This window comes from Hippichthys cyanospilos, chromosome 9 (assembly GCF_059441005.1).
Source record: "Hippichthys cyanospilos isolate Australia breed blue-spotted pipefish chromosome 9, RoL_Hcya_1.0, whole genome shotgun sequence".
In the NCBI taxonomy this organism is placed as follows: Eukaryota; Metazoa; Chordata; class Actinopteri; order Syngnathiformes; family Syngnathidae; genus Hippichthys; species Hippichthys cyanospilos.
The window spans coordinates 3301057-3314293 of NC_142377.1; the positions used below are offsets into that span (position 1 = coordinate 3301057).

At 38.7% G+C, this 13237-nt stretch overlaps 1 protein-coding gene across 1 annotated transcript in view; it reads left to right on the top strand.

Moving 5' to 3' along the window:
• slc41a1 (solute carrier family 41 member 1) overlaps positions 1-9061 on the top strand; it is a 33440-nt gene extending 24379 nt beyond the window's left edge. The window contains exons 7-12 of the mRNA XM_088424169.1: positions 697-843; positions 2532-2679; positions 3589-3668; positions 4647-4787; positions 5424-5572; positions 7285-9061. Of these exons, the coding sequence (XP_088280295.1) occupies positions 697-843; positions 2532-2679; positions 3589-3668; positions 4647-4787; positions 5424-5572; positions 7285-7470 (851 nt within the window). The 3' untranslated portion in view covers positions 7471-9061. The remainder of the gene's footprint in view (positions 1-696; positions 844-2531; positions 2680-3588; positions 3669-4646; positions 4788-5423; positions 5573-7284) is intronic.
• The last annotated feature ends 4176 nt before the right edge of the window (positions 9062-13237 follow it).

Below are 13237 nucleotides of genomic sequence, written 5' to 3' on the forward strand. Positions count from 1 at the left end.
GCTTACATTCCCCCATTTACGCGCACATACTTTACCAATGGAGGACGCTGCCATGAAAGGTACTGGAAGGTCCACGGGGAGCAAATCAGGGTTCAGATGGAGACCGCTGCCATGCAAGGCGCTTCCAGATTCACTGCGAGCAAAATAGCATTCAATGTCTTGCTCAAGGACACTTTGACATGGTCGCTAGGTTGGGGATCGAATCTTCCGACTGGGTGACGAACATTTCCGCTGAGCCACGTCACCCTGCCCAGTGATTGTCCGCTCTCATTTTCAGATGTAGATTTTGCCTGTGAAACGGATCGGAGGTGCCAGTGTCTTGACTTATGGTTTGTTCTGCTAAAGGAGACTGAAAATAGTGTTTTTTCCTCCAAAAAAAAAACAAAAAACAAAAATCAGGATTTGTAACTATTACCTAAGTTTAGGTGAAATTTCTGATCACCTAAAAACATTTGGTTCTGTACAGATATTACCCCCTTCTTCAGTAAGTGATACGCATACAATTACAGTTACCTAATGCATATTCCAGTAAAATTGAATTGTTGATCTCTTGTCTCATTTTCATGTTTTGATGTCAAATGTTTTCGGCCTACAGCAAAAGCAGAGTTTGGCTGTTCAAATATTTTTGCAGCGGAATGTTGGTGAATCACCAACAAGTGAAACTGATGATCAATGTTTCCATGTTCTGCCATACAGGACTCATCATGATTGGTGTGATCATTGCATCCAGAAAAGTTGGCATCAACCCAGATAATGTGGCCACACCTATCGCTGCTAGTCTGGGAGATCTGATCACCTTGTCCCTACTGGCCGGCATTTCGACGGGGTTGTACAAGGAACTAGGTAACAAAACCAGACGTAGATTCAAGAGACGAGACTAACATGGTTAACACCTATAAACCAAACTTAAAATTCATGGGATGTCAGTCGAGCCATTTGGGATACAACCAAAATTTGGAAGTCCTACCAAAATCGAGAGCCTGCGCTACTGTGTCATCATGCGTCTCATCATGTAAAACCTCAGTATAATGTACCTCAGTTTTCTGAGCTTCTAGAGCAGTGATCCTCAACCACTTACAGCCTCAAATTCACACAAAGCCATGACAGAACATTTGACAGGACGGCATTCAAATAAATAATTCAATGTACAGCTCATGATTATCGTAGCAGAAACCATGCCGTTGTTTCTTTTCAATGAGTTTTTTTTTTTTTTTTTTGTCAACAGAATAGCAGCACCAAATATGAGGTAGTGAGTAGAATTGTCTGCTAGGGTAAATGTTTTTTCAAACACCAACAAAAATTGTCGCGACATTTCATCTACCATATTTCTCCATGTACAAGTCGACCACGTATATAAGTCGATCCCCCCTTTTTTACTTGAATTTGGGTGAATTTTACAAAAACACAAATAGAAGTCTACCCCTGACTTTAGTGCTTACACATATTATGGCTGTCCAATTAAAACACAGGGTGTATGTTATTAAAATTATGAAATTACGCTACTTTTAAATGTGTTTTTTCATTGTATATCGAATAACATAGATTTGAGGTTATGGGGGGAGGGAGTGGGGCAAAAACAAGAAAAGTCCGATCCAATGTGCACGCGCACAGATGCAGATGCCGAAGCTAATGTCACAACAATAAAACGATTTGAAGTTTCAATGCTTTATTTTTTGACACATTTGAATGTGATTTCACAAAAGCTCACAAAATAATCATCACTATCCTATGTGCCAAATTACTCCTCCCATTTAAATCCTGGACATCCTCTCCTTCCTGCACTTCACTTGCGCAAAAATCCTCATAGTCTTCTACGGGTATTCATCTTTGGACCTGTCCAATTTGTTTGAAATGGAGGTCTTCTGAGATGACTTTGCTGATCATCTTACTTGGGATGTTCTTTACCCAATGGGATGTTCTTTAAATGTCATGACTGTGTTATATTGGAATGATGACACCCGAGTAATGATCACGCGCATGGGAAGGACAACACATCACATTTTTCTTTCTAAACAATACTGTGCTGAACTGAGCATATCCACTTGTGAATGTGTCTAAAATAATATGTGTGAAAAACCTTGACAAATGGGTCCTCAACTATTTGCCTTCATTGTTGGTATATTCACCACACCCAGTCTTGCCACACTATCGTTTGTTCCATCATTTACCATGTACAAACAAAGCACACCTCTTGGAACAATCAACAATATTGTAAGCTGACTCATCTGTCACCTCATACCTATTACGTATTGACAGAGGTGGGGTCTGACACAAATGTGACATATCAATCAAACCTTTTTGCAGTTTAAAGACACAGCCTGCTTTCAAACAACACTTGGAGGTTTATTCATGTACACCTATAAGGTCAAACACAATCCATCAAATTCAAATAGTGGAGAGGGTAAAGGTGTCCAACAATCATTCAATAGATCATTTCAAGCATAACCCATTCTTCAGGGTTTTAAGAAGAAATCAAAATAAATGAAATAATGCCTGGATGTGAATCACAGGTTTGTGATCCTCTCATGCAGAATACAATGACTATGCCAATCCTCTGGTATGTGCGGTGTTTGTGGCACTGTGTCCATTATGGGTGCTGATAGCCAGGAAGATCCCGTCTACTCGAGAAGTCCTCTACTCCGGATGGGAGCCAGTCATTATTGCTATGGCCATCAGCAGGTGTGTCTCTTGCGGTTCCTTTCCTTTCCATAGCAGTTGTCTTTTACTTTGTGCAAGTGAGGTAAATAAATGTAACTAAATCATAATACTCTATGTATTTTTGCAGTCTATTACATTGGGTTCCTACACAATTATAGAACGTATGGAAAAGTACAAAAATGATAAATTCTCAGGCATTAACAAATTTTAAAAAAGAAAGAAAAAAGGAAACATGAAAAATAAAGCATGGAAAAATATGTTTTCTTAACATTATGATTGTATTGAAGTAGTTTGCTAGTTTAGAAAATTGAATGTTTCTAAAAACCAATTAGAATGTATGGAAAATCAATTTATAATAGTATAATATCAAAAGATTTATGTGTTCATAATATTTCAACATGTTGGCACAGTGGAGCAGTGGTTAGCACATCCTTTTCACAGTTGAGGGAACCGAGTTCAAATCCACCTCGCTCTGACCTTCCTGCGTGGAGTTTGCATGTGCTCCCCTCGCCAGCCTTGGTTCTCTTCCTCCCACATGCCAAAATCATGACTGGCAGGTGTATTGGACAGACTAAATTGTACTTAGGTGTGACTAGGTGCGTGAGTGGTTGTTTGTCTCTGTGTGCCCTGTGATTGGCGAGCAACCAGTTCAGTGTACCCCCCCACCTACTGCCCGTAGTCAGCTGGGATAGGCATCAACTGGCCTGCGACCTCTTTGAGGATAAGCGGCTATAGAAAATGGATGGATGGGTGAATGGATAATATGATAACTTTTAAATAATTCCTAAATTAGAAAATTAGATGTCTAGAAATGAGGGTATGGAATAGGAATCGAACCCTGATTACACGTTTTGTTTCCACCGCCATTTAGGTGTTACTATTTTACCTAAATGTTCATTTATTTTGTTCAAAATGCCCTGTCTTTTGTAGTGTCGGTGGTCTTATTCTTGACAAGACCGTTACCAACCCAAACTTTGCTGGCATGGCCGTCTTCACTCCAGTCATCAATGGTGAGGAGTCTGTGCTTGTATTTTGACTTTTACCACTCTGGCCTACTTGAGAAGATTTAGATTTTCCTCTATGTGGCCCCTGAGCTAAAATGAGTTTGACACTCCTGGTTTAGACCACTGGTCTCAAACTCTAGTCCTCAAATGGCCAGCATCATACATTTATTTTCATGGTTTCTCTCCCTACACACCCGAATCACTTGATCAGCTCGTCGCTTAGCTCATCGGCAAGCTCTGCAGGAGCTTGAAAATGATCTTTGTTATTTGCATCAGTTGTGTCATAAAGAGAAGCAACAATAAATGCAGGATATTGGCCCTCAAAGACTGGAGTTTGAAATCTATGGTTTTGGCCCATCGCTCCGCCACCAAGCAGTCACACGCACACACACCCACACACACACACACACACACACACACACACACACACACCCTGCCTGTACCTGAATTCCCAGAGACCCGTCGGCCAAATTAGCAGGAACATCAATGCATTAAGCCCGCCTCTGCAACAACACTTCAAACACTGGAGTTGGCTGGTTATCAAAAGCTAATGTTGGTAACACTGTTAGCTAATTCTAATGTGTAAACTTTAAGGCTTTGAATTGATAAGGTGTACCGGCTATGCAAAGATGGGACTCCAGCCTTCACTTGAAAATATCAGCTCTACAGTAGAACGCTAACTGCCCAATCATTTGCAAAGAAACTTGGGGGCAACGATTCTACAAATAGGTGGATTTGTGACAGGCCAGTCACTTAACAACATTCAGAACACAGATGCATTTTCAGAAATTGCAAATGTATTTTTGCATGTGTTTGGACTCAGTGTTTGTATAAGAAAAAAAGCATAAAATATTTTCAGTTGACTTACTGTTGTTGGCAAAGTTTAAAAACGGTTGGCAATTTGTGAATTTAACAGTAAAATGAAACTGAATTCAAATGTGGTTACAATCTACAACTTTGATTGTGCGTGTCTCTGTTTGTCAGGTGTGGGAGGTAACCTGGTTGCAGTTCAAGCCAGTCGAATCTCCACCTACCTGCACATGAATGGTATACCCATGGGGGATCCCAACCCCACGCCCAGGAACAGGAAGTGTCCCACACCATGCTCCACTTTTTTCTCTTCCAGTACGTTCTGAATTATCTAATGAAATATGAGTGGAAATTTGAAGTACAAAAAAAGTTTTTTGTTAAATTTAGAATACATACAATAGAATACATTTGAAACTGTAACTGAACTCAACTGTGAAAACATTAGTCTTCTCAAATCAAAACTGAGCACATTTTTATTAGTTAGCGCAGAGCAGGGGTGTCAACCTCATTTTTATCATAAGCCACATTGTAGTTATAGTTTCTGTCAGAGGGGCGTTTGAAGTTTGAATTATGATCATCACACATTTACACATTTTGAAAGAAGAGGACACAAAAAATAACAAAAAATGGTAAGAGTTGAAGTCAACTGGAAAATTTGGAATTATTGCCTGAAACTTGAAGTCATAATTAGCGTTCGCGGGCCACATGAAATGATCTGGCGGGCCAGATCTGGCTCCCGGGCCTTGACGTTCACACCTGTGGCGTAGAGGTTCTAATTCATCTTAATGCAGAGGGTCATAAACTGTTCATTCAGTGCATTCAGTATGTAAAAGAATTGTACGAAACAACTCTTACTTATACCTTTTAGATGTAATTTACGTAAAAAAAACAATTGAGAGGATAAGCAGTGGTCGAGTTGAATGTAACCCCGGTTCACTCTTTGCCCCCTAGCTGTGAACTCCCGTTCGGCACGTGTGCTCTTCCTCCTGGTCGCCCCGGGTCACCTTGTCTTCCTCTACACCATCAACTCACTGCGGGGGGGACATATCACACTAACCCCCGTCTTCATCACCTTCTACCTGGGTGCTGCACTTCTGCAGGTGAACACGTCATGCACATGCATTTGTTTTTCTGTTCATCATAGAGTAGTGATTAAATCAGGGTGGATTCAGCCGGACATGCCAAAATCAGTAAATACTGCATGGGGGCACTATAAGACGCTGTGTCTTTTTTTTTAATCGTTTCCCTCAAGGCAGGCATCAAGTCATGCAGTTCGATCTGTCATGAAGATGGTTTTGACTTTTTTCAGGGTGCCCAATTAAGTCGAATGAGCTTTCCACATTAATAGTTTTTGCCTGGAAGCTTCAACAGCACCTTCTATTTTCCACACAGACTTTTCCAACAGATGCATGTGGCATGCATTCCAATGCGGTCAAGCTCCTCATGACCATTTCTCAGTCTATTACTACCATCTATTGGTCAGAAGTTGATACTGCAGTCAAGCCATGTCATTAATTAGTTAAAAAATCTCGTGCAGTTTAACTGTAAAAACATCATAACAAGCTGCTGTTCATTGATACCACGTTGTGTGCATTTGCTGATGGCATCACAAGCATGAAATAAAAAATCATCCCATTGCTGGATTATTTGGTGGGATAATCAGTAGTCATAAAAAAAAACCCTCCTAAAACCTTCAAATTAATCACATTAATTGTAGCAGTCGACAATATGAATGCAGTTCACTTATTTGCCTTGAGATGGTGCTCGTGTGTTGGTGATGCGTGCATAAAGACACACCTTTTTAGGACGTTTAATTTGTACGTTTTTGTTAGGGCTGGGTATTGGGTCTTAAAAGTATATTGCGATATATTGCGGTACAGGTGTATTGCCATATGTATTGTGATATATTGGGCAATGTTTGATAAAAAAAATATGGCATACAAATTAAAATGACTAAAAAAAAACAGACTGAAATTATTCAAATAGACTTCTATTTATTCTTTTTCAGAAGGCACACATCATAGGCATCTCTGAGCACACATTAAACATTCTTTTTCGAAAAAATCTTGTAACATTTTTTCATTTCAAGCATGCTCTTGATTGTGTTAACATGTCCCCAGCGGTTGGAAATACTGCACTCTTTCAGATGGCACTCATGTGGCAGGAATACATAAGTAGCACTTTGCCACAAGTTCTAGCACAGGTGACAGGTGAAAGTGCTCTTCAACCATAAAAGAAACAGATCTGTGACGTCACTCTCGTTGGTGAAAAAAATACGACAAACCCCATGGAGAAATCTATTGTCATTTATCAAATACAGTGCAAGATACGGTCGCTTCTGTACATTTTCCCCCTTCGTATCCCGAAAATTACTTTGTATATAAAATAAAAAATGAAATAAAACAAAACAAAACTTGAAATCTCAAAATCACTGTTATATTAAGTAACAAAGACTAGTGAAAGATAGAACACGCAGTAAAACATGACACAGCAAAAAATTATTGTCTCGTGCGTGGGCAAGCCGACATCACAAAGTAGAAATACGGTAGACATCACGGGTTGTGATAACGTAACACGTTACATTCGTGTCGGCGCGAGCGCTGGTGTCACGCGTCTCATATTATTTGCCGCCAACCCTTCGTATCTCGGATTTGATCTCGTTACTAGAGACAATAATTTTCCCGCAGATGAATTTCGTAAGCCGAATTTTTCGTAACAAGAGGAGTTCATAAATAGAAGCACCAATGTATACGGTGTGCAACCCGAAATGCAGGAATGTAGGATTCGGTTTACATTATTTGTTATCCTCCAGGTAATGATCCTGCTCTACCTAGCGGACTGGATGGTCCACTGGATGTGGGGCAGAGGGATGGACCCTGACAACTTCTCTATTCCCTACCTGACTGCTCTCGGTGACCTGCTGGGAACAAGCTTCCTTGCCCTCTGCTTCCACATGCGCTTTTTCATTGGTGACAGAGACTCCGATTTGGGAAACTGATGATTCACTTCCCTTGCACCTATGGACAACCATGGTGGAAAACTGGATGTTTCCAATGAAAGGGCTAATCCCTCGGAGGGTTCTGATTGAAGATGTAGTGCACCAGTGTACAATGACAACAGGCTTCACTATAGGCTGTTTCAATGGAGAAACATAGGAAACTCTTGTCTTATTCAGATCCATGGATTTTTTTTTTGTTTTTTGCCTGATGAGAGTCCCCTGACTGTTGTTATTGTACGATTGCAAAGGACTATTATTTTTGGTAATTACTTGGTTTGATGTAAATTGATATGTTTTATTTTGAAAGGCAATTCTTCATTATTTTAAATGGGGAAATTAGCCAAGAAATCCGTTTTGACGTGATCAATCGTGGAATTTTTTTTTAAGAAAAATAGGCAAAAAATAAACCCTAACAAGCCACAATATTACTGAATCACCAAGTGCTTTGTCTTAAAATTCTGTGAAATCATTGAAATAGATGGTAGTCGAGTGCATATAGCTACTATAGCCACACTTTCTGTTTTACCTTAATCTTATGAAAGCAGACTGCTATTGTTTTACCATGAGATGGAACCAGAAATGGAGCAATTTAAATCTCTGTCCCAACACAAGAAATTGTGCTTTGTTTCCAGTCTGTAAAAACTGCAGGGTCAGTTGATATATTTGTACAAAATAGCAACCTTTGATGTTGTTTTCAAAACAAAGTAATCCTCATTCCTGCTAATCCTGCCTTTAAAATTACCGTAATTCCCCAAATATAAGATGTACTTTTTTTTTTTTTTTTTCAAAAATGAAGGCCAAAAGTACGGGGGCGTCTATAAACGGTAACTGATTATTAATTGGTTAAATGTTACCGAATAGTTATTTATTTTTATTCGGTACCATTCGAGGAAGATTAATCTGTCAACCACATAAACCGAATAATGACTCACAGATGTGCATTTTTATATTAGCCATATTCTTACAATAATTATCGTAATGAGACAAGCTAGAGGAATGGGACATGAGTTAGCTGTTAGCATCAAGTGCCTGTTGCAGCTAACAAACAGCTTGTGTTAGCCAAGGTTGTTACAGCATTATTTTCAATAAAAGAAGCAGGCAGACTGAACCAACGTCCGAGTCCATCCTTGTTCACGCAGAGGAACAGTACTAAACTATTACTAAACTAGATGAGAGTATCAAGAGTTGTGTTTTATTCTGTTTTGCTATAGTTTTGACATTGTTGCCAAACTGTTGGTGCGTCTTATACAAACTAACAGAGAAAATACCAGAATTTGACCCCAAAATTAAGGGAGCGTCTTACTGACAGGTGCGTCTAATATTTGGGGAATTGCGCTATTTCTGTTTCAGACCAAATGGGCAAAATAAATTCTGAAACTTAAGCCTGATCCTGATTAGTCTTTGGTGTAATGACGACAAAAAGAGAAACAGGCAGCCACTGAGTTCTGTACAACCCTCAAAACAATCATCCAATTCCATACTAAAGCAGCACAGCCATAACTTGCACCCTTAGAAGAGGCTTAGAACACTTTGAGCTCAGATAAAATTCACAGTAAGGCTGAAGATGTGCTTGCAAGAATTTACCTAGAATCATGGCAAATGTTTTTTTTTTCTTTTTAAATATATATATATATATATATATATATATATATATATATATATATATATATATATATATATATATATATATATATATATATATTTTTTTTTTTTTTTTTTTTGAGTCCTCACATCAAGGCCTACCTTCTGTGCGGCCCACATGACTGGGGCCTGGTCCATTTGATGAAACAGCACCAAAGACTCACTATTAGTCCTCATCGAGCCAATGAGCAAGAACACATAATGCATTGATGTTTATTTCAACCAGTATGTTTTTTTTTTTTGTCAAATATAATGTACATGATCAGGCAGTTCCTTCAAGTCTGTCAAAACATTTAATGACGTCACTTACGTTAAACCTACACCCTATTGGTTTTGCCTCTGGTTACTGTAAATGACAGGCAAATGAAATGTAGGGTCTTTGAGATGATTTGGTCAATCACGTAAAAGTAAATGTTGGTATCATTATCTATTTCATTTGTTGCATACAATTTCACCCGAAGTTCTTGCACAACCACTTTTATAAAACGTATTTGCACCTCACTACTCGGTGCCAAGTGGCTTACTACTGAAAGATCCCATGCATTTCATGACTGACAAAATGTCATTTCACCCTGTATTTTTTTTTTTTTGCGGGGGCTAATGAGTTTGGTAGATGAGATGCTACTTTTTTTGTGAGAAAGCAAAGGTAATTTGACCAATTGAAAGAGTCCAGATACAAAGGTGTCTTGGCTAAAACTTGCATGAGATGCTTGAATTATTCGCCACTTGTCCGACTTCTGCGTGATCTCAAAGGGGCCAGAAGAATACCTGTGCAGTGCACAACCTATGAATGTGAAAATGATAAATGTTGTCTGTCAATCTTTGGTTTTGGTACTGAATGGTATTGGAAGAAAGTGTTTATGCGAAAACTGTGATTTTTTTTTTCTTTGTTTTACCTAATCAAGTTAACTCTTCTAGGTGATTTTATGTCTATTCACATAGTATGAAGAAAAAGAAACGTCTGAAATGACGCAATTAATCAAACATGGGCCACGTCACAAATTTTGTAATTCGCAAAATCGACACTATAGGACGCTGAAGAGATTATTGATGTCATTTTTGTTCAAATCCATTTTAGGGGAATAAAAGGGGGGGGGCTGATTCTTTTAGGTTTTGCATTTTGTGTTTTACGTCATATCCCTACACCTGTTCGGTCAGTTCTCTTTCGTCTTTCTCAAACTTACTGACTGGGTGCCAGCCTTCTACTCTATGTTCAGAGAGTTGTGAATACTTCTACCAGAGGGCAGATAATGGTTTTGTCTATTTATTATTAAAAGCACACAAAGCAATTTGTACATACTATATTTATTCTATATATAAGATTGTTTATTGTGTCTCTGTTACTTTTTCAACACTGTGTCAACTGTTTTTTCTTCTTTTTTTCCTTTTAATTTTCAAAAAAGTTGTTTTTTTTTTTCTTTCCTGCTTGCCACAATAGTGGAGAAGCGTTGCATGGTGCCTAACACTGACATAGAATGGCCTTATCCTATGAGAGCCAAGCTCATTTTACAGTAACCAATCAACAGCTTAGCGCCTTTAATTAGCCCCGATTAATGAATGATTTACAATACGGTGATTGTGATATGCAATGTGATGTAATACTGTAATTTAATAATGTGATGCAGCTGAAGTGGAAGAACGGAAGCGGCAGTTACACACTTGAGTTCACATGTACTTGTATGTGCAATGACCTCAACAGTTTGGGTACACGTCCTGGAGGGTCTGGGTTAAAGATGAACATAAACAAATGATTTCATCCGCCAAACCCAAAACCCTGAGAAATGCGCAGCATTGCATGTTATTCTTGACTGTTGTGCAATCTAAAAGACCCAACCAAAACCCACGTGATGCCTTTTTAAGCTCAGTGCTTCAGCCCCGTTGAACTCACAAGGAACCAGATGGGCTCTCGGGCGATCACGATACACATTTAACAATGACCTCCATCTCCTGCTACGTTTGCTGCAATATGAGGCAAAATAGTAAAAACTAACGGGGTGTGTCATGTAGAGTCTCACAGGGGCTGAAACTTATGGGGTTCCTGTGGGTTCTTCCCTGACTTGCTGGGAATAAACGACTGTATTGTTTCATACCAGTCAACTGTGCTACTTCTTGTGTTTTCTCTATTTGATCAAAGACAAGCTCTATAATCAAGCAGGTTCATTTGCAGACAGCTTTCCTGCATCAACACAATGACGTATAACCAGTGTTGGGAGTAATGCATTATAGTAATTACGTTACTTTTTTGATGCATTACTTCTTGCTGTAATGTGGTAGTGTAATGCATTACACACACAAAATTTCAACGCATTTTTAACCTGAGAGTGGTAAGGGCTTTTTACCAAATTTGCCACTCCACCCCACAAGATCAGAGGAGACAAGCCTGAGGCACTTCCTGTTATTATACTTCCTGTTATTAGTATCTCCCAAAGCAGAGATGAGTGTGGCAGCAGCAGAGGACAGTTTGAATATGGACAATACGTACATGGACATTATTTTCAGTTCGTCACAGATAAAAACAAGAAGAATATAATAGGTGCACTTGGTGCGCGACACCTAAAGAGCTGTCCACTTCGCCAAATAGCACCTGTAATTTGACAAACCATTCAGAGCGGAGCAATAGTAACATGTCGTTCGCGAAAAGAAAACATGATAAGGATTCAGATTGGGGATAAAACAAAGCAGGTAAAATGAACGTTTTCTCACTCAGGGATGCCACTTCCACCTCAAGATCTTAGGAGACTCGTGGCAGAGTATGTCGTGCGTAGAAGATATGCTGTTGCTTTCCACAGTGGATTCGCCAGAATTTCCAAACCTTGTCAGCGAGATCCCTGTCGCAACTAGCAATAACCAGCTAACACTGATCTTTTTAACACTCGTTTACACTGAAGAGTTGCTATTAATAATAGTCTGTAAATGGTTCTGGTCAATGTGTGTCAAGATGAAGCATTGAAAAACTCATGTCAAACAGTATGTTTAACACAATAACGATGATGTAGGCTAGCTGCTAACGTTAGCCCCCCCGACACCATCTATTTTTGAAACGTCAGTCACTAACCTAGCTGACTGAACTTGACTTTGAATACTCACATTGAGTTTGTAGAATGCCCTAACTGTTTCTGCCTAAAGCACAAACAATGCATTACTATGCTGTGAAGCAAAGTTTTAAAGGGATTAATTTTTTTGAAATGACAGTAATAACTAATAAATATGCATGTCAGTTTCGAAGTAACTTGCCCAACACTGCATAGGACCATCTGTTAAAGAAAATAGCCACTAAACTGTGTGCATAGTCTAATTAGTACTTTGGATAGGAGTCTAGCATGGCACATTTTGACTTGGCAACATTTCCAAGGGAGTCTCAAGCCAAGATTTTTATCTGGGTTTGGTAACAGGCTGCATCTGAACCGAAAGGTTACAATTTCTTTTGGGGAGTAACTTAAAATTTAATTTAGTGCTAACAGCTGGTACGAATTCAAACAATTCTTTAAGTTCTTTTGAGATTGCATAATATGAATTGTATTTCGTCCAACGATCCTACCGTACCTTTCAGTATGATTTGGCCACTCTCCATGTTTTGAATACAATTGTGGCATTTACCGCACTATAAGGCCCATCGGATTTAAAGGTACACCTTCAATGAATGGCCTAGTTCAATTCTGTTTTCATATCATGAAGCGCACCGCATTATAAGGCGCATAGAGTAGAAGCTACAGTTTTGGCTGGGGTTGCATTATGCATTCACTAGATTGAAAGCGCTAAACGGAATGTCAACACAACAATCAGACAAATCATCAAACTTTTCAATCAGAAATTATCAATGAAGATTATTTTTGGAAAGTACTATCTGAAGAATGGGGAAAAATGCCCCTTGATTACAGTCAAAGATTGTTTTGATCAATCGAGAGTTTAAAAGAATATGCAGTAAAACATATTATGATTCAATTAAATATTAAACATTTTTTAAATCAAATCGCAACATAAACATGTAAATACGGTATATTGATTTAATTTAAAAACTGTCAAGATTTATTTTATAAAATCATATATATAATTATTCTACAAAAACACACGATTATTCCGCATTGCCCTCATATAAATTCTTTCGAACATATATAGCCCATCAAAA